At 32.3% G+C, this 21,810-nt stretch overlaps 3 protein-coding genes across 6 annotated transcripts; 1 reads left to right on the forward strand and 2 right to left on the reverse strand.

The window, feature by feature from the left end:
- The first annotated feature begins 520 nt into the window (after positions 1-520).
- On the forward strand, positions 521-4,234 carry LOC119612559 (protein MEMO1). The gene is made up of 7 exons (XM_037968377.1): positions 521-707; positions 2,902-2,983; positions 3,056-3,124; positions 3,197-3,309; positions 3,380-3,491; positions 3,556-3,775; positions 3,837-4,234. Exons 1-7 carry the CDS (start codon positions 659-661, stop codon positions 4,074-4,076), a joined length of 885 nt encoding a protein of 294 aa, XP_037824305.1. The 5' UTR covers positions 521-658; the 3' UTR covers positions 4,077-4,234.
- LOC119612571 lies at positions 1,528-2,546 on the reverse strand. Its single transcript, XM_037968381.1, has 2 exons — positions 2,347-2,546; positions 1,528-2,281 (listed from the first exon to the last, which is right to left on the reverse strand). The coding sequence occupies exons 1-2, from the start codon at positions 2,421-2,423 to the stop codon at positions 1,624-1,626; spliced, it is 735 nt and encodes a 244-aa protein (XP_037824309.1). The 5' UTR covers positions 2,424-2,546; the 3' UTR covers positions 1,528-1,623.
- A 3,347-nt stretch (positions 4,235-7,581) lies between the features above and the next one.
- Positions 7,582-19,842, reverse strand: LOC119612534. Of its 4 annotated transcripts, none has more exons than XM_037968347.1 (18): positions 19,649-19,842; positions 18,237-19,275; positions 17,824-18,002; positions 17,597-17,758; positions 17,385-17,524; positions 17,136-17,317; positions 16,665-17,068; positions 16,242-16,606; positions 15,265-15,826; positions 15,169-15,201; positions 15,003-15,083; positions 14,802-14,944; positions 14,676-14,749; positions 10,046-14,612; positions 9,363-9,986; positions 8,929-9,287; positions 8,658-8,850; positions 7,582-8,269 (listed from the first exon to the last, which is right to left on the reverse strand). In XM_037968347.1, the coding sequence occupies exons 2-18, from the start codon at positions 19,164-19,166 to the stop codon at positions 7,890-7,892; spliced, it is 9,378 nt and encodes a 3,125-aa protein (XP_037824275.1). In that variant the 5' UTR covers positions 19,167-19,275; positions 19,649-19,842; the 3' UTR covers positions 7,582-7,889. The 4 variants fall into 4 exon arrangements, with proteins under 4 accessions (XP_037824275.1, XP_037824282.1, XP_037824290.1 ...); XM_037968354.1 differs by having other exon boundaries at positions 19,539-19,817; XM_037968362.1 differs by having other exon boundaries at positions 19,367-19,817.
- Positions 19,843-21,810: the final 1,968 nt, after the last annotated feature.

Raw genomic sequence — 21,810 nt, forward strand, 5'->3', positions numbered from 1 at the left:
AAAATTTGGTGTTCTTCAAATCGAATTTTTATTTGAATGTAGAATTCAGAAAAATAAACATATTTTAGCTTTGTTCCAGAACTTTTCTGGCTAAAGAGAATTAATGAATTTTCTCCTCGTATTTGTAAAAAGTACGGGAACAGAAAAAACTAAATTTCTCTTTCAATAAGTAAAAAATTTCAAACATTTTTTGTTTTCAATGTACTTTTTAAAGAAATAATTAATTTGATAATTTTTTTTCTATTGCCAGGAAAAAATTTTCTGGCTAAAACCGACAAGTTCTGGCAAGAAAAACTATTATTATTTCCATGGTTATTTCCTAATTTTGTTCTCTTTTACAATTTCTGATAAAAACCTGCAAAGATAAAAAGTAAAGAAACACAGCTTTTATATGAAAAAGAGTTTAAATGCCCATAGCATTTATATTTAGTTACAATTGTATTAAAAAACGCAGAAAAATAATTAATATTTGAAAACTTAGCCGGCTTACAGTCGAATTTAAGCCACCGCCGACATATTTGGTGTCAGTCGCCGCCGCGTTAATATTTGTCGGCGCAGGACTCTGGTGCATGCTAAAACAAAGTTTAAGAACAATCTATAAAAAATATTCAAAATAAATACAAATTGACGAAAATAAATTGGAAAAAATATTAAAGCAATGTCAAGTAGAAAAGCATCTCACGCTGGAAGTTGGTATACGGACTCAGGTCAGTAAACTTTAGAAAAAAATACATTAATAATTTATAAGTCTAATGAAATAAACAGAGTGTGATTAAAGAACTTAATAATGATTAGGTGAAAGAGACAGACGTTAGTGCACTTGGGTATATTGTTTTTGAACATTAAAACCTCTTAAGAATAAAAAATATCTCAAAAATGAAAATAGCCCTTTAATCGAAATTAATGTGGGATATTATATATACATTAATAATTAAGAAAGAATTTTATCTAAAGAGGGCCTATATGGGGAGGAACGGAAGTTGGTGGTTTAGATTTATAAAAATTTGTTACTCAATTTCATCGCTAAAATAAATATGTACCTATTGGATATGTTTATTATAAACAAAGCAAATTGTCCGATTTTCACTTATTCATTTACTAAAAGACTGATATAACTCAACATTTGAGTTTTTAAATAAATATGTATGTAGGTATGTACTAAAAAAGGTATATATGAGCCTCACAGGATAATTTTGTGATCTGGTTCCTACTTTGTCAATTCTATAACAGATTGCATTCGAACCGGTTTCTCACTAGAATCGGAAAAAATTGCAGGTAATTTCTATAGAAGTTTGCGAGGAATTACATATAATTTACTACTGATCAAATTTAAGAAATTATGCTTTTAAATAGCATAAGTTATTTGTGTTTAACAGTATGCCACGCCTTAATTACCAATATTTAATATAAAATTCTTTACTATTGATATTTATGGTCATTCAGAATTATGGACTAATTTCAGTTACATATTATTAAAAAACTATCTTCATTCTAGAACATAATACATACATACATACATATGTATGTATATACATATATATTTTACGGAGTTGTCAGATAAATTATTCACAATGTTTGCAAAGCCTAAAAGAATGACTTGACTCATAGATACATAGGGGTATTTCAAATATTTTCATCTATTATATTACTTTCTCCTTCTTGAATTATTTGTTGTTGAATATCATTCACGCGCTCGTAAGAAGCTTCTGCTACTCTTGCCATACGTTTTTGTAAAAACATGCAGTCATCCCGTTGCCGTCGTAACTTCTCCAAACCCTGCTCCAACTTAGTGCACGTACGAAAAAACTCACTTATTTCTGGAATATCACCAAACTCACCAGGATGATTACGAAATTTGGTTGTAACTTCTTTGGTCAATTCATTAAGACGATTCTCCATGTATTTTTCATCAAAAGAATGTTTTAAATCATCGACAATAGTCTTTAACGAATCAGAGCTACGTTCATTTAAATGTAAATCTTTGATGCGATTTTTTAGACAACCAAAGTTAATGCTTTCAAAACGTCCACCTATATTTTGAAATAGTTTGCAGCATTCATCCAAATCATATTGCATTTTCTGTATGTCACCATTAATGCTGCCGATATTTGTGTTATCCAATATAGCACTTCTCGTTGAGGTAATTGCTTTAGTTGCTGAACTGTTGTTACGACAGCTAGTTGTACTAGGCGTACAAATTTCACTTGTATTAGGAGATTTTATGTCTATAAGTTCCTCATTATTGGGTTCAATTTTAGAATCAGGGCTATTATTTTCAGATCTTTAAAAAAATATTAATTATGTATGTGTACTTAAAACTTTTATTTATCTTTATTTTGTATTTACCCTTCATCAATAATAGAAATCAATTCATTTCTTATCGCCTCCAATAGTGTGTTGGTTGTATCTTCTTCGTTTTCCATGTTATTTATTATTAAGAACAAAAAAACCAATTTATCTAAATAAAACAAGAGCTGAATTGCTTTCTTTGTTTCTAATTAAAAAATAAAATTCTTTGTATTTAAGTTGTTTGATTGATAAATCTTGTTACTATGGAAATTTTTTGGGGTTTACAATTTAAGTTGTTTTAGTTTAGAAATGGTATGGATCTGAATTTGTAACAGCATTTTATACTAATTCCCCTGACAAGAACGGAAATGGGAAGGGTGAAATACAATAGGAATATATACAAAAAATTATAACGTATTCATCTTTCATTCCAATTTCAGTCGAATTTTTCTCCGTTTGGGAACTTTGATATTCTACATTTCGATTCAGAATAGGGATTATAAATTGAACTTTCTTACTGTTATTTTATAGTTTTTTTTTTTAGGCTGAGAATATAGGCGAATTTATCACTTTTACTTGTCATTAAAGAGTTTTTGTTTCAACTTTTTTTAGCTTCGGAACTTTCACGCCAATTAGACAATTGGTTGGGTGCTGCCGCACTTTCACATGGACCAGCTAGAGCAATAATTGCTCCGTAAGTACAAAATTTCCTTATATTTATTAAATGCAATTTATGCCTTAATATTATTTGTTATTATGTTTTTAGTCATGCAGGTTATACATATTGTGGAGCCTGTGGTGCTTTTGCCTATCGGCAAGTTAGTCCAGCTGTAGTGTAAGTAGAATTGAATAGGTATAACTGTATTTATATAGCATAATGATATATTATGAAATGATTTATTTATAGTAAACGAATTTTCATTTTGGGTCCTTCGCATCATGTACGTCTGCGAGGCTGTGCTTTATCCATTGCCAAAAAGTGTAAAACCCCACTTTATGATCTCAAAATTGACACTGAAGGTTTGTATTATATATCATACAAATATAATGAAAAAATTCTCGAGTTTGGCAATTTTCATTTCTCAAACAGTTAATGCAGAACTTGAAAAGACTGGACATTTTTCGTGGATGGATATGAAAACAGATGAAAATGAGCATAGCATTGAAATGCATTTGCCCTATATAGCCAAAGTTATGGAAGAGTATGTTAAGTTTTTGTTAAAACTGAAATGTTTGCTTAATTTAAATTTATTTTTTTCACCTAAGTTTCAAAGATCATTTTACAATTGTACCAATACTGGTGGGTTCTTTAAATCCTGATCAAGAGGCTTTATATGGACGTTTATTAGCCAATTATTTTACGGATCCACAAAACTTATTTGTGATATCATCAGATTTCTGCCATTGGGGTCATCGTTTCAATTATACATATTACGATAGAGCCTGTGGTCCTATCTATAAATCCATTGAAAAGTTAGACAAACAAGTAAGTAGCCTAAATCTAATGTAAAATTATAAACCGTATTATTTTTCACATTTAATTTAAGGGTATGGATATTATAGAAACGCTAAAACCTGAAACTTTTACCGCCTATTTGCGCGAGTTCAACAATACAATATGTGGTCGTCATCCTATTGGCGTCATGCTTAGTGCAATTAAAGTTCTTCAAGAACAAGGTTACAATATGAGCTTTAAATTTTTGAAATATGCTCAAAGTAGTCAATGTAAGAATATGGATGATTCAAGTGTTAGTTATGCTTCCGGTTCGTTAATATTTGAATGTTAAAATATTACTTGGCGCTTTATTCTACATGCATATTCATTTTGATCAATTTGATTTTTTTGTAATTTTTCTTCAGATAATCGCAAAACTGTCGATTGCAAAATAAAATGTTATTGTAATATTTTTGAAAAATACATAATGAAAGTATCCGCTTGCAAAAACTTTTTCTATCAAATCTTAATAAAATTTAGGTATTATTATTATTTACCCATAATCCCTCAATAATTTAACACAAAGTCCAATATATTAATAATAAAATAATTTGTTTTAAATAATTCTTGAAAATTGTTTTTTTATTTTTGAATTTTAAATTAACATATTTCAAGGTGTATTACAATTAAAGATGGCGTTGAAGATGAGCCATTTTAGTTTTCACTCGATTTAAATGATTTGTTGTTGTAGCAACAGTTTAACTGTGTTCTTTCCTGGGGAAAAAGATTTTTGTTGATGCAGCAGCCACTCTTTACTCACTTATTACTTTTTTGTCTTAATAGTTTTACTCACAACTTCCAGAATTAAACCAGCTGGTTTCATTTATGATGTTGAGGATGTGTTTAAGATTCGTCTCAGATATCTCCTCCGTACCTAAGAGAAAAGAAGAACTCAAATATAGTTCCCTACTCTTAGTAAGTGTCGGACAATAGCATAGTATGTATATTAGACACAGGTTTTTCTTCCTCTTCGTTATGAAAACTGTACAGTAGTCATTTTTTCAAGGCCTAATTCATGCCAGATATCTCCACGATACCAAAGAGAAAAGAAGAACCCAAATATTGTTCCCTACTGTCAAAACGGAGTCCGTTCGACTCTACTTGACTGTTCTCTACTCTCAGCAAATGTCGGACAAAAGCATAGTAGATGAGACACAGTCTCTTCATTCTCTTCGTTATGACAACTCTAGAGGTTATACTAGTGGATTAAACATCTGACTTGAGCCTTTTCATATAGTTAATTTTCAGCAAGTGCCTTACAATTTGTAAGAGAAATATTAATTAAGTCGTCCCTCATTTAGTGTTTATAAACCGGTTAACCGAAAAACCGGTTTTTATTGCATAGTTCAGTTTTTCGCAAACCGGTTTTTTAAAACATTGGTTTTCGGTTAATCGGGTTATCCGGTTTTTAAGTCTCGGTTAACCGTTTTCAAAAAAATTAAATTTTTAGTGCAAAATTGTAAGTTTTCTTGGATTTTTTATTGTGATTTTTTAAAAATTTTGGATAGATAATTCTAATCATTATTTTCCGTTTATGCATATGAAAATAGACCTAAGATTGTTAAACAAATGTTAAGAGATGTTAAACATATATTATGTACATGAAATGGAGATAAAATGGAGATTTACAATTTCAGACAATCAGGAAATTAGTAAAAGGTTGGCATTTAAACCAATAAAAAATTAACTATTTAAACAAATTCCAACCATTATATGAAGAAATTTGTTATTTATTAAGACGAATAAATATCGCAACATAAGTGTTGTTGTCGCTGTCCGAGAATTTATGCTGCTGGGCTTTTTCACAAACTGTAATGGCGCTTAGGTTGATTGACACGAAATCAGAATAACAATTAAAGCAGGGGCTCAATGTCTATGTCGAGACAGTCGTCGTCTACTTCCGTTCCCGATGAATCGTCGCGTGCCTGAACACTATTTATACTTGATAGTCCTGGACAATTTTTTATTGATGTAGATGCATTATATATTCAAAGGTCAATTTATCCCTCCTATGGCAACTTCCATATACCTAACGAATCAATAATATCTTCAGATCTCAGATAAGTTTATTTTCTTATGATATAGTAATGTACATATATATCTATACTATAAAGTGCAAATATATTATTAAGTAATTCATAATATTTAGCAAAATGACATTTTTAAACTTAATATTATAATATTTTAAAGATTTCTAAACATTTCGGTTAACCAGTTTTTTATACTAGGTTAACCGACAAACCGGTTTTCTAGAAATGGTCAATTTTCGGTTAACCGAAAAACCGGTTTTTCCTAAAATCGGTTTATTATAAACGCTACCCTCATTGCATCAGTTCTTGCTAGTTCGTCGGCTATACAGTTACCCTGACAATTTTTATGTGTTATCATAGAATGACACGCCATCTTCTTTAGAGACAGTAAGGATCCAGATATATGTATACCCAGAACTACATATATATTTTATAGTACAGATCTTGCCGACCGGTCGTTTTCGAACAGTTTAAAATACGTTAATCCGGTGTTCCCCTCAAGAATCATATTCCGAAAATGTGTTATATGAAAGCTCAAGATCGTTGCCTACCCTTCTATCTATTTTCTATTCGCAAGATATTTTTGGACCCAAGTTTAGATGCAACACACTTTGTGTTGCATTTTAACACTCTTTGTTATAAAAACTTCCATTAACTTTTTTTGTTAATTAAAAAATTTAAATCAAAGTAATGTCAGCATTAGTAAAAGTATTTAGCTCGATAACACTGAAAGGAAATATAAAACGAAGAGTAAAACAAATACTTAATATTTGCATCAATTAATTAGAGGTTATGAGTTTAGGTTTTTTTTGTTTATATCCCAGCAAAAAATAATTGATGTCATACTTTACAAACGACATCTTAATCACATCTAAAAATGCGATTGCATACTTTTCGCTTTTATAAACCAAACATATCCTCACAAATGAAAACACAGTTAAAAATGAGAAAAGAGATGTAGAAAAGTCACTACAAACAACATATTCGAAGTACTTCAAATTTTGATGAAAAACCAATGAAATTTACATAAGCGTTTCATTGAAAGAATGTGGTTTATTTTTGACATACAAATATCGGATTTTTACAGCTTCTAAAGATAAGATTAGATGTAGTTCAAAGTTGTCAAAAATGAACAACATCCCTCCAATGACACGCTAATGTAAAATTCATAGGTTTTTCACCTGAATTTGAAGCACTTCGGGTTACTAGTTGTGATGAAAATTCTACATCTTTTTCCACACTTTTTTTGCTGGGTTGTGATGAAAATTCTACATCTTTTTCCACACTTTTTTTGCTGGGATCTTGTATATATTTTGTTTTTCAAATTTGTTTGCCGTTTTCAAATTAGTAATTTTTTATTTTTGCGCTAAACTAATACGCCATATACATACATAGAATATTTCGTTATATTAAATATTGAATTATTTGTTTAATAATAGAATGAAAATAAAATATGTAATTTGATAATTAATTAGACACTTTACTTTAGTTGTTGTTAATAAATTGCAAAATACTGAATGTACTAAACGTATGTATTTACGAAAACAAGGGTTTGTGTATATGTGTTGGTGGTGTGTAAATTGTATACAAATTGAAACAAGTTGAATAGAAAAACTAAGCACAAGCATATTTCAATACTACTAATTTTTATGTTTGTATGTATGTTGTCTTGTATGCATGTAAAGTGGTCATTTAAAAAAAGGAAAATCACACTTTTCAATTATTAGTTTTTTTTTTTGTTAATAATAAGATAGAATAAGCATTCACTTGTCGTTTTTGTTTTAGTTTTTATTTTCTTCATATAATTCTATTAATGTTTTTTTATTGGATTTATTCCTTATTTCTGTTTATTGCAAATAACAATTGTTCATCAGCATTGAGTGTGTTCACAATTATAGAGTTACGTTTAGATAGAGAGTTAATAAAATCTATTCTTCGAATAGTTTTTGTTTTACATTTTAAATAGTAGATATTTTACATTCAAAATGAATGTTCGAGAGTGCGTTTTATTTTGTTTTTTCCTCTGGCTCAATTTAGAAATTGTTATTGATGGATGGTATTGAGATAAGAGATAATTACCACCAACCATTCGAAGGATTATTAGCACTAGTTGTAGCGGTATTACCATGTCCAACACAATGACCACTGCCGTTCATTTGAGAGCTTTGCTCTTCAGTTGATGTGTTTGAAATTTGTAGGGAATTCATATTTTGCACAAATCCCTCAAGGGTATTTTCATCTAAGTAGGGTGAAGTACGATGACTGGCTGGGCCAGTTGGTCCATTCTTTATTAATAAATCATTAAAATCCAATATCGTATTGTGACTGTTATCACCCGCTACAGCAGCGACATTTGTTGTTGTTGGCGGTGTTTGTTCGAAATCGTATTTCATCGAGTTCTCCAATTCGTTTAAATTCAAGTGCATATTATTACTAGGGAAAATGGTAGTAGCATCTATAAAAAAGTGAAAGAAAAAATGCGGCTAAAATTTAAAAGTCGTAATTTCTATTTTAAGTCTATTTATGTAAAATCTATGTAAATCTCCCAAAATCTTCGAAAATTCAAAGTAAAGTATTAAAATAGTAATGTGCAAAATTGTGTTAATGTTTTTAAAATAATCTTTGGATCATAAACTTTTAAAAAAAGTTTGTTGAAATTTCGGTCTTATGTTCGAAAATGATTATATTCTAAAATTCGAACTTATGTTCGAAAAATTATTAATGCAATTGATTATTATTTTAATGCTTTTAAAATAATTATTTATTTTTTGTGGGTCAATGGTTGGTTCGAATTAACTGTGGAATTGAAATCAAATAGTATTGTAATATAAACGTTTACTTGCCATTGTTGTAGTCATTTAACGGATCACGATAATTGCCTCTAAAATTAGTTTGATTTGCCTGCACAGCCGTAGATTCATATAAACTTGTAGACGGTGGCCTGTTACCATAGACAGGGGTAATTTCAACACGATGAGCCTGCGGTGATTGGGCATTACGGGCAAAATTTGAGTCATTAACATTATGTATAGACACCTGTAGAAAAACAAAACGGATTTATTAAAAATGAAAACTTTTCATGGAAAAAGGAAAAATAAATTATTAAACACTCACCTCATTATTGAGATTCTGTCCCGGTATTAAATTCTTTAAAAAGGAAGCATCATCATAACGTATAACACCCGTATTTGGTATACCTTCTAGGTATGAATTGTAACCAGTTATAGAGGGTGGTGGCGAATCATCGCCACAACTATGATGCATATGGGCACAAGTAGCAGCCGAACTACTGCTGCCACCACTGCCAGTGGCAGTGAACACGTCAAAACCATTATAATACTTAGATTGTTGATATTTTTCCTGTAATGATAAATCAGTCACCGGTGCAACAACACCACCTCCAGCAGCACCACTTACTACTGCATTAGCACCACCTTCTGTAACGGTACCCAAAAACGATGTATTGCAACCTACTGTTTGAATAGAAAAAATGAGAGGAAATGGATTAAAAGTGTAAATATGATTGATATCTTAAGACGTAAACGTACAATTGTCATTTTTATTCATGGGCAGTGTATCTGAACCAAAATTAGACCATTGTTGTTCGACTTTAGTTTTTTGTTTCTGTTGTTGAGCGTTTTTTATTTCGCTTCCAATAGCAGAAATAGGACGTTGTTGTGGGGTAGGACGTTGTATTACAGCTGCATCACCGATTAAACCGCTCACACTACTACCGCCACTACGTCCATGGTTCAATTCCGCTCCTCCAATACTGGTACAACTAATGCTGATGTTATTGTGGGGTGTATTTGTTTGTACCGCGTCACTGGAGAAATATGAAAACGATGATGATGATGATGGATTGTTGCCACTAGTTGTGGAAGACTTGTTATTATTATTATTATTATTATTTTCGTTATGTTGTTGCTGCTGTTGATGTTGTTGTTGCTGTTGACGTGTTGCTCTTGCAGCTTCTGCAGCTGCTTCTTGAGGAGTGTAGTAATTAACATTTCCCCCAAATTGTCTATATCCTCCCATAGCCAAGCCACTAGTAACAGCCTGGTGTAATGCTGGATTACGTATGGTATACATACCATTTTCATTCTTAATAATAGCTGCTGGTTGATCAACTGGCAAGGGTGCAGGCATAGGAAACCCATCTGCTGGACGACCTTAGGAAATTGGGAGGAAAATTAAAATACATGTTATTTTAGTTTTTAACTATACATACCTGGTAATAGGACTGGTTGTTGAATCATTGCTGTAGCTGCAGCAGTGGATCCACCATGGAACATAGGATTTCTTAATGTTATCATTTTCGGTTGTCCACTATTTTCAGACTGATTCGAATTAACAGAACTTGCCATGGAGCATGAACCATTATTGTTAGTAGTAGCCTTTGATTTGTTGCGTCTCTTCTTATTTTTCGATTGCTTACTATTGCAATTGCTATTGGCCACGTTTGTCTGCGATATAGTATTATTTCTGATGTTGGATTGAGTTTTAGGAGGATTAGCTTCAACCATTATTATACCACTTTGAGGATCAATGCCTGCGGTGGCGCTGGCGGCATTAATATAAGGCGAACCATAATAACTGGCCATGGGGTTGACAACAGGTGGTGCTATAATAGTAGCTCCCGACGCAGAATGATGGAATGTTTGTGGATTATGTTGTTGATGGTGAAGATGTTGCTGTTGCTGCAGAGGTTTTGCTAATTTCTTAATCGATTCAGATTTTTGACGCAGCTGTTCACTCTTAATGGGATCAACTTTTGTGAGAGTGATACCAGGCGGTAGAGAAAGGTTTTCAACTTGAACACCACGATTTAGCTGATCCATAATACTGACATTTGCCGAATTGATATGTTGTTGACGTTGTTGAGCTGTCGCTGCGGCAGTTGTTGATTGAACTTGATGGCCACTTAGACGCAAAGCTTGCATTTGATCGGCCAACGCTTGATAGGAGCGATTTTGAGATGCATTAGTGTGTGCTGGTTGTTGCGTATGTGCCGAGGTGGCTGATGATGTTATATTAACTTCATTAGCATTAAAGTAGCCCATATGGTTGGGTATTCCAGATGAACAACAATTCTGATGGTGGTTATGATGCATATTCGAAGAGTGTTTCTGTGATTTTTGTTGATATTTTTTATTGCGTTGTGATCGTTTGTTTGAAGAAGTCCTATTTTCTGTAGTTGTAGACGGCGGTTGGGTATTTAGATGCTGATGATTATAATGTTGATAATTATGTTGGTTCTGTTCCAGATTACCAGTGTTTCTATTGTTATTACGATTATTGTTACTGTTGTTTCGAGAGCTAGTGGAGCAAGCCGATTGTTGATTACGTGCATTGGAAGAATTGTTTGTCTGTTTATTATTGGGTTTATTTTGAGGCATAAAACTGTTGGCATTTGTTTGACGGTTTTCATTTTTTCCTTTACGGCTATTAGGCATCCCACTATTATTTTGTTGTATAGTTTGTTTTGGCAGCCGCACTGGTTTGGTTGCTTTATTTTCTTCCTCCTGTAGTCTTTGTTGTGCTCCTATTGAATTATTTATTTTTGTAGCAGTATTCTGTTCCAACTTTTCGTTTGGCTGTTGGTATTTTGTGTTCTTATTGCTTTTAGATGTCTTGCTGGTTAAGTTTTTATTTCCTGTTGACGATGATGTTGACGGTTGCGGTATTTTGCGGTCTTTACTTTCATTTAATATTTCGGCTTTGTTTTTCTGATTTTGTGTTGAATTCGACTTAACATTGTTGCTCTGTTCTTCGCTGTGTTTAGATTTTGGTTCATTCTTTTGAATTAAAGTTTTTTGAACTGTCACTGAAGTTTTGTTCATTTTGACATCTACTTCATTTTCAGTATCTTCATTTGCTTCATCATCTTCTGCAGAGGACCAATCAGTTTCAGAATCTTGCATGTGTAACGACTTAAATGGATTGTTATCAAATTGTCCATTGTCTACTAATTTAGGGCGTCGTTTTTTATGTTCCTTGATTGGCTGTTCAGGAGTAATAACAGGTTCTTCTTCGTCTTCAGTTTCGTTATCAGAACTTGGAGGCGTTATTGGCTTCGGATTGGTTTTTAATTTTTGTGGCAAGTTTTGTTGTTTATTAAGTGAAGATTTTGTTGATTTCGTAGCTTGTGTTTGTTGTTTTTGATTTTTAGAACTCGCAGGAGGTGTTGGTGCTTTTGTTTTATCTAATTCTTGCCGTTCGTCTCCGTCTTCAGCATCTGAGGATGTGGTTGATGGAGTTGGTGGTATTCTTGTTGTTTTTTTGCTTTGTTTTTGCTGTTTCAATTGGCTGGTCTTTGTTTTATTCTTGTTAGCAGCGTTAGGCTTTTGAATGGTGCCTGTTTTTTGTTCCTTTTCTGTATTCTTTTTATTGTTAGCAGAGTTCTTTTTCATATCTAATGGCTTTAGACTACTGACAGAATTATCTCTCGTATTCATTTGCGAACTTGTAGAATTATTTGACGATGTAGATGTTGCAGCTGAGCAAGAGGTTGTTGTAGATTCGGAACGTTTTTGTTTTGATGAATTTTTTATGGCCATCATTTGTGGCAGTTTGGGTGAATCATTTGTTTCATTTGTCGAGACTGATGTTGTAGAATTAGAGTTGGAAAGTTTATTTTTGTTTTTGCTCTTCGATGATGGTTCTTTATTGTTGGCATTAGACGACGATGATGGTGGACAACAGGATAATTTTGATTGTTGTTGAGTTTGTGAATTCTTCTTATTCTTCTTTGGTTGCTTCTGCTTTTGTTGCTGCTGTTGCTGCAACTGCTGCAACTGCTGCATTTCTAATTCTTTTTGTTCTCTCAATTCTCTTAATCTTTGCTGCTCCTCCTCTATACGCTTACGTTCTGCCTCCTCAGCAGCTTCCTTTTCGGCCTGTAGTTTAGCCAAACGTTTTCTTTCTTTTTTTATTTGGGTTTTCGAAAGCTTCGGTGGAGGAGGAGGTGGTATTGATAGCAAATGTTCCGCAGTCAGTTTTGTAACATGTGCAGATTGCTGTGTTGTCGGTGGTTGGGGTGGATGAGGCAAGGGAGTTACCGCTGACATTTGTGGTATGGTTATTGGTGGAGCTGTGCCAGTTTGTATTAGTTGGCCATTTATAAAAGTGTATAGTAATTTGTCTTTATCTGGGGATGGTCCTTTAGCCGTAACCGTAACTTGAGGCTCAGGAACATTCGGCAAATTAACTCGCCTGATTGTTACTATGCGCTTGGAGGGATCTGTGGTATTGTTACTGGCTGTATTTGCCGCCATGGCCGCTACAACATCAGGTGCTAGCTGCTGCTGTTGTTGTTGAACTGAAGCCACAGCCGTGGTCGGTGGAGGGGCATAACACATGGGCGTAGCACGCATTAGACCAAATGGAGCTGGCGCCGCAGGAGTGGGAAAGCCAAGATTGTATGGAAAGTGGTTAGCATGGGCATAGGGCATGCTATACGATTCTGGTACCATATTTAAGTTGTTAGTTGGTGTCATAGTGAACGGAGAGGACGAAGCATTAGCAGCTGTAGCAGAATTCATGGCATCGCCACCTTCTTTTGCTGTGTGATGTAGTAAGTTACGAACTTTAATGGTTTTATCGCCTTCCTTGCTGGTATCGTGACCTTCCAACTCTCTTACTTTTTCCATTTGTTGCTCTTTAGTGGGCAAATAGGGGAATTTGAATTCGGTATTCGTTTGTTTAACCGTTGCTATTAGTTCTAGTATGGCAGTTTCAACTTTAGCTTTGGCACGTTGTAAATTCTTTATGTTACTTTCCAATTCACTGATTTTCTTTTTGTCCCGCTTCTTGTTGGCCTTTAAGGATTTAAGATTTAGTTTTTCGCTAAACTCCTTGAAGTAAATATTATGAAACTGTGATCTTAGATCTTGCAGTTCGGTTATACGTTTTTCTTCTTCTTTGCGTTGTTTCTGTTTGGCTTTTTTGGCAGCTTTTTTGGGATTTAATGTCTGTGGTTGTGTCTTCTTTTTGCCAGCACCTGCAGTCGGCCCTTCAATAAAACTAAGCGTCTCTTTAATCCATTTGCGTTTTGCTTGCTCTTTGGAATAATTATCGATAATTTCACATATTTCACTGACGAAATCCAAATTGTTGGCGGTCTTTGATGTTGAAATCGGTGTAGTGGTGTTATTCGTGGAATTATTATCTTTATTTTTTGTGCTCTGGCTTGATGTTGAAGCATCACGTGTGGAGTTGTTGCTTAAGTTTGATTTCTTATTTGGTGGTTCTAGTGAAGATGATTGCTGAGGCGGAGATGGATTGTTGTCATGCGGCTGTTGTTGTTGTGGTGGTGGTGGTGGAGGCGGTGGTTGCAACTGCTCTTGTTGTTGAACATGTTGATGAGTGTGTTGTTGAATCTTCTTGCTACTACTACTGCTACTGCTATTATTGTTGTTATTATTTTTCGATTCAGCTCCTTTTGGATTTGTTTTCAAATGTTGCAAGCATTCACAAAGATTGTGAAGATTATTATTACGTCTAGCTTCATTATGCAAATGATCAAATGTTGCAACAATATCATGAATCTCCCAAAAATCTGGCTGAGGCAAATACTGTTGAAACAACTTTAACTCTTCTGGATTTAATACATTTTCCATCTGATTTTGCGCTTCAGCACAAGCCGTTGCAGCACTTGTAGTCGGTGAAGTTGAAGTTGATGTTTGCGCAGTTTCCGCCGACTGCAATGGTTTGGCATTTTTTCTTGCATTCACAATTTGAGACAATTTCTTACGCAAACGATCTCTTGTCTCATTCATACGAGCATGATTGCAATCCTTAATTAAATAAAACATAATTATAATATTAATTGTCTATTTGTTTTATAAATAAAAATATACCTTTTTTAAACGTTTTTTACTCGAATGATTTTCTTTACAATGATCTGTACCCATATCAGAATGATCAAAACAACCTGAAATTTAAGCATTATTAGATGTTCTTAATAAGAAAACATGTCAACCTACACTTCTTTGTTTTTTCTTTGCAAGACTTTTTGGGCTGTGCCTCTACTGTTTCTGAAGGAGTTAAATCTGAGGTCTGGGGTTGTTCTTCATCTTCAGTTGTGGTCATGATTGGCGGTGGTATATTATCACATTGAGGAGGACTACTACTCATATGTAAAGGTCATTAAATAGAATAGACATTTTAATTAGTTTAATACTTACTCTTGGTTATCGTTTATTTTTAAAATATCATTCAATTTCCTTTGCATTTCAGCACTATTAACATTAACACCCACTTCAAAACTAATTCAAAAGAGATAAAAGCACATTATTACCATAAAAATAATAAATAACAAAAACATATCTAAATAATTTGTATCTAACATACTTGGATTCCACATCGTTATTATATGGTGATAAACTAAAAATACATAAAACCGTTAGAACTTATGCGAAATATTTCTCGACATCTCTTTTTGCTTACCTCTTGACCTTATCGAGAAATTCCAAAAACTTTGTATCATCCTTATTGCCAGTTATTTTGTCCACATTTACTTTTATGTCATTATTTACCAATTCCAAAACATCTAAATATGAAGCTTTGCGCTTTGTATGCTCTTGCATCTCATTGTCTCCAGAATTGCAAGCAACATTATCCTCATGATTACCACCACCAGTAACAGCGGAAGCATCTTTATCATTACCATCATCCCCATCATTGTCGTCGTCGTAATTAATAAAATATATGGCATATATTGAGATTATAAAAATCCAATAAATTTTAACAACTAAATCGTGTACATCTATTAAATCTAGTCCATTATTAGAGGCAACTAATTTACGATTGTACAACATTATGTTGGGTAAAATTGAACGCAATTCTTCGCGACTCATCGACATGGGCTGATAGTAATGTACCAGATCCTGCGAGAGTGACGGAGATATTTTGTTGGCTAAAATCTTATGTGCCAAAAGACAGGAAGGCAGTTTGCAATCACGACAAAAATATTCTTCTTCAATTGTTGCATGAGGATAACGTTTGCGATCTAAAAATGTTAAGATGTTTTATCTTTGTTAATATGCAATTATAAAAGGTATATTTATAGTCTAGCCATAGTATAGTATATAGTCTAAAGTCTAGTATATAGTCTAGTCCAAAGTCTAGTCTATAATCTAGTTTATAGTCTAGTTTATAGTTAAGTCTATAGCCTAAAGTCTATAGTCTAGTCTATAAGGTGGAAATTTGTATATTTTTTGCTATTTTCAGTAATTTTTCTAAAGTAATATTTCCAAAAAGTGTATTTAATAAATTTGATATTTTTCAGGAATTTGCACTTTGTTTTTTCAGTTCTTTTTAGTCAAAATTGTAAAAAAATCACAAAAAATTTTATCACATTTAGTATAGAAACGACAAAAATTGCAAATATAAATTACATATACATATGATTAATCCAAACTTACTGTTTAAATGATTGAAGACAGCCCATGAGATATGATAGCTATTATTAGTTGATATTGATGCTGTTTCTGAACTTATTTCGTAATCATTAATATTTAACATTTCTCCAACTGAAGCTAAGGTCGAATATAATTCTTGACCAACCTCTTGAAGGGCAGTGTTTTTACGTTTTGCACCATTATTGCTGGTCTTTGAAACCAAATTTTGAAAATCATCACTGGCACAAACGTTTAATATTTTCGAATCATAGAAATTGACATCTTTCTCGACAATTTCGTGTGCCAAACATTTGGAACATTTACCGTCGGCATTACGTCTAGGTGGTAAAGGTCCACCAGCTATAGAACACGTGATACATTTGCAGTAGCTGTGAATAAATAAATTTTAAATTTGAACACCCAGATTATAACAAAGAAACTACATACTCTGCATGATAGTCTAAGGAAACATTACACGTCTGACATTTATCATCTATTACTAAAGTGTTGGGCGGCTGAAAGAAACCATCTGGCCATTTCATTTTTGTATAGGACATTATATTCTTCCAAGCTAAGCGACGATTTTTTAAGAAACGAAAATCATAAAAATCATTATCGTCCACGCTGTCCTGCAGCGAAAATCCAATGGCATCCTGTACCACCGTATCAAAAATACGATACACATCTAAAAGTGATTTACGTCGTTTACGTTCTACCTCGGACAAATTGAATTTATTCAATTCGATCCATACATCGGTCCAACGTTTTTCAACATAATTCATAATGTCATCAAACTGTATGTAACGCTTGATAAGATCAGTATGATGAGAAGTTAACTCCTCCTCTTTTAACTATAAAACAAAAGAATAAATTTTTATATTTGCAACGATTATTGAGTAAAATTTGTTTAATAATTACTGTTATAATGCAGGCCAACATGGTGTCTGCCAAGTGAAAATGAACATGTTGTTGATACAAGCGTTGACAGAGAAGTTTCCAGGTTAAAGAAAATTTTCGCAAAAAGTCATTTTCAAAAGCAAACAAATAAGAAGCCACCTGCTCTGAAATGCGCATTAAATCATCATAGCCATTGAGAATATCTAAAATGTAAAGAAAAAATTGTTGTAAACACTAATAGAATTTAACTTGATAAACATATTTCTTTACAATTTATCATTTCATCAGCTGGTATTTTACTCTTATCGGGCTCTACAATTTCCAAAAAACCTTCCGCATAGGCTTCCACAATACATTCCACATGAAATGCCAATATTTGCAATAATAGCAAGGGATTATTTAGCATTAAACTGAAAAAAATTTTAATAAAACGAAAAATATAAGTAAATGTTAAAAAAACATTAGTTTCATTAGAAAATTACATGGAACTGAAGAGTACAAATATCATATTATCCGATAGATATTCATCATAAATAAAATCAAAATGCTCAGCCTTTTTATGGTATATAACACCACATGTTATCCAGTATATTTCCTTATTACTATCGAGTAGCTTTTCAAACTTATTATAAGCAGTAATGTTTCTATAAAAAATAAATAAAAAAAACATTTATATTTGATATGACATGATAAAGAAATAGTTACTTACTTCAACATAGGTCCATATGATTTAATTAAAACATCTAATAGCATAACTACCATATGAGTGGCTTTAAATTGTTCCACCATTATATGTATGACAAATTCACGATATTTTTCACAATTTTCGCATAAACAAAATGTCAAAAATTCATCATCAGAGTGAGTAACAACTATATTGGAAACGTCCTAAAATGTAGATGAATTAAATTTTGTAATAAGTTTAAATAATATAGTACATAGATATATTTTATTTCGTTTTTAGCTTAGGAAAATGCTTTAAGTCGTTAGTAATAAAAACATAAGATAAATACAACGATACAACCCTTCTACAACAATTGGGAATTGATTCGAGTTTAGTTGAATCTACCTAACCTATGGGCATTTCCCATAATTATTCTATATTTTTGACTATTAACTTACCATATACGGATTAAGAGGACAATTTTTCTTTTCCTCTGGACTCATAGCGGAAAATTCCATTATACGGCGTTTATCGATGTCTATGCAAACTATATTGTCATCACGTTGACTCAGTTCTGCCAGAGAGACAATCGACTTAATAATTATAGCAAGTATTTGTTGAGGAGCCAGTGGATCGAATTCTTTAATCGAAAGTATCTTCGATAGAGCTGTAGGTGGATTTTCGTCATCCATAACAGATATACAATTATTTTCGAAAAGTTTGAAAAAAGGCATTGAACATTTATCCGATAGCAAAGATGAACTACTTCCAGTACTGCTGCGACGATCGGTGGGTGCAAGAGCAAGAACGGCAGCAGTTGAAGATGCCCTAGCGTGATTGCAATTATAGCTGCAGGGTCCCTCATCGTCGCTGTGATAATATATCAAATCATAAATATCATTTTCAATTGATGTCTTTAATCTTGCACTGCTGCCGCTGCTGGCATTAGCACTATTCTCTCCAAGTGGTGGATAACAGTTAGATTTTTGTTTTTTACAATGTTTTGGTTTCTTATGCGGCTTTGAAACTGTTGTTACTGAAATATTTTTATTGCTAGTATTGTTTGCTGAACATTCTGTGTCCATTTTTTCTTCCAGATTTTTGGAAGCATTTTCAGAACTCAACTTTAAGGCAGCCTGGGCTTCAGTTAATAGGACATATGGATCAAAGTCTTTATTACTACCCAAAGCGAGAGGACTCTTTAGCTGCACACTTATTTTCTCACAACCATCATCCACATTCATTTCATCGTCTTCTGATTCTGAGGAGGATGAACTTAATTGCACATCGGCTTTTGACATTCCTCTTTTGGTCTTTAACTTGTCCACCATATCTGGTCTGAGACGTCTCAGACGTACTTTACACATTTTATTCTTCTTTGCATCCATTCTAAAGTATTTTCAATTCCAAATCAAATTTATTTTCACTTTGAATGATTGTAATTTTCCTATTTGGGCTTATAGCAATACATTTGCATCTTTCGTACTTCACTTTAACCTAGAATATGTTTTTAGAAATATTAAACTTAGGAATTTGTTCAAATAGTTTCAATTCGTCAATATTATAAGTGTTTGTTTTAAAAATAAACCTTTTTAATTAAATATAAATCCACTGTTCTGTGTACTGCACTTTTTTATAACAATTTACGTTTTTTTCTATCTAGTTTGTATATCAATATTCGCATTTTCACGTATTTTGCTTTGTTTTTGATATTCGTTGCAAATTACACAAAAATTGTCTTCCTCTTCTTCTTTTTGTACCTCTTAATTTCTTTCGTCTTCTGGATGTATGGATTTCAACCGTGAGAAGAGACTCGCTTTTTAAGACACATAAAATTGCAATTATGTTTTTTCCAACAACTTTCACTTACTTTTCAGTGCAATAAATTTATATCGTTTTATTATTTCATATTCTATATGGAACGATGTATCAAATGAAATGTTTTTTGTTATTTAATAATATTTATTTTCACTAAATTTTCGATAATAAATAATTCTGTGTGCACTTGATTTGTTGAATTTTTCTCGTGTGTATGAATTTTCTTCGTTTATCGCTTCGTTTCCACATTCGTTGTATAAATGATGATGTTGCCAGATTGTTTGTTTTGTTAGTTCCCGATTTAAAATTAACTTAATATTGAGGGAATAAGAACGCATAAATGAATGTCTATGAAAGCATTAATATAAATACAATAAGTTACCCCTGTTGAAATAAACATTGGTATAAGTATTTGTTATTAATTAATTGATTTATTTTGTTAATTTTTTTACTTCTAATATTGATATTTTTGTTCTTATAGGGTTTATATTACACGGATGTAATAATAAATAATTAAATATATTGAAACAATGAAAGAAAATTAAAATTTAAGAAAATTTGATAGTCGCAAGCTTTTGTAATATTCATTAATATGTACTAGAGTTCGCCCAGCGGTCGAAATTCGACCAGAACCTATGCTGTAAAAAATGCATAAATATGCTAAAATAAAACCCTTTTTTTGTAGTTCAAATCTGCGGTAAAAAATTAACTTTATTGATATTATCAAAGTGTATAATTTGCTTTGATTAATGTTTTCTTTTAGAAAATGTTATTGATTTTTGGTATAAGTCCCATCAGAAGTTTTAAACCTCAATTGTTAAAATTAGTTATACAACTTGTTTCTCAAAAGTTTTTCAACTATTTTAAAAATAATAAATAACGAACATTTCTTCTATCGACTTATTATCCCCTACATATTTACGCTACGTTCACAATGCTGGAGTACTCTACTGCACACACCATTAAAGATATGTTAGCTGTTCAAAATACAGAGTGGAAATGTTCTAAATAATTTGTCAAAACAATAAAAATATTTAAAATAAATAATGTCTTATCTAATTATAAATAAATTTTATTTGGATGTCATTAGTAGTCCTTCCATCAAGTATATGCTGTATAAATTCTCCCTTGTAACACTCGACAAAGACTTCAGCAGACCTACATTTATTAAATAAACGATAAATTGCTAAGTACGGTTAAACACTCTTCATCCCAAAAGACATGATTTATATTTAGCAGTTTCATCTAGCAGTTTCATCTATTTTTATATAGCATATAACCATCACCTATTCAACTTACAGTTTTCACTTTACACTACTATTTCCTAATTGCTTAGAATAACCCAAAAAAAGAAGAATATCATCAAATCCTCGCTGTGCTAAATCTGCATATAAGCGATATACCTATTCATTTATTGCGGTGTATCATGTACCGACATGACGAACTAAACTTTACTTATATTTTATACAGGCTTTTTTTATTACTTACTGACACTGAATCAACTCGTTAATCCATCAATTCAGTATTTTATTTCACCGATTTTTTTATTAAACATAATCGAAAAGCATCGGTAGTGTAACGACCAATAAAAAGTTCACGTTAATAATTTTATAATTTAAAAATATTTCAATACATAACTTTTGACATTCTTATAGTTTCCCGATCTTTGCCTTTAAAATATTCTACGGTCGTTAAAAAGTTAGGGAATTGAATATTCGTTAATGTAACCGATATTCGTCATTACTTTACGATATCAATACTTAAAATTAAAAAAAATTACTGAATTCCGGTACTGATGTCCTACCAATATTTTTCCAGGTCAAACACCAATATCAGTACATTTTTTGGCATATCTTGAGGTGTCCCCAAGCATTATTTACACATCTTTTTATATTCCCAGTTTGTTGTTTCCTCGGGAATGTACTTCAATTTAATTATCTTGAAAAGTTTAAATAACAAAAAACCTCCAATAGAAAACTCTGAATATAAAACTGAAGTCCTAATTCTTATAAAAATATTCCTTTCGATTTGGTAACAATCGTAACGATATTGTTACGAAATTGAATTTGCATTTAAACTAAACGGTTTTTAACGGCCAGTTCCCGAAATTTCTTAGCGACTAACATTTGGGTGGCATCACTAAGCGTTGAAGAGGTGTGTGTCTCCACTAAACATTGACTTACATCAGTAGAAGTATCTAGATGATGGAGCCAG

Source organism: Lucilia sericata, unplaced genomic scaffold, assembly GCF_015586225.1.
Source record: "Lucilia sericata isolate MDLA Ls3-8-SP2 unplaced genomic scaffold, ASM1558622v1 Contig000034F_arrow, whole genome shotgun sequence".
NCBI lineage: Eukaryota > Metazoa > Arthropoda > Insecta > Diptera > Calliphoridae > Lucilia > Lucilia sericata.

Excerpts from the sequence above, each read along its gene's own strand:
- LOC119612559 (XM_037968377.1), top strand. The coding sequence starts at position 659 with ATGTCAAGTAGAAAAGCATCTCACGCTGGAAGTTGGTATACGGACTCA. Across the intron at positions 708-2,901 it reads AAGTTGGTATACGGACTCAG|CTTCGGAACTTTCACGCCAA; the intron begins GTCAGTAAACTT and ends AACTTTTTTTAG. Across the intron at positions 3,125-3,196 it reads CAAGTTAGTCCAGCTGTAGT|TAAACGAATTTTCATTTTGG; the intron begins GTAAGTAGAATT and ends ATTTATTTATAG.
- LOC119612571 (XM_037968381.1), bottom strand. The coding sequence starts at position 2,423 with ATGGAAAACGAAGAAGATACAACCAACACACTATTGGAGGCGATAAGA. Across the intron at positions 2,282-2,346 it reads ATTTCTATTATTGATGAAGG|ATCTGAAAATAATAGCCCTG; the intron begins GTAAATACAAAA and ends ATTTTTTTAAAG.
- LOC119612534 (XM_037968347.1), bottom strand. The coding sequence starts at position 19,166 with ATGGATGCAAAGAAGAATAAAATGTGTAAAGTACGTCTGAGACGTCTC. Across the intron at positions 16,607-16,664 it reads TCCTTAGACTATCATGCAGA|CTACTGCAAATGTATCACGT; the intron begins GTATGTAGTTTC and ends ATTTATTCACAG. Across the intron at positions 8,851-8,928 it reads GACAGAATCTCAATAATGAG|GTGTCTATACATAATGTTAA; the intron begins GTGAGTGTTTAA and ends GTTTTTCTACAG.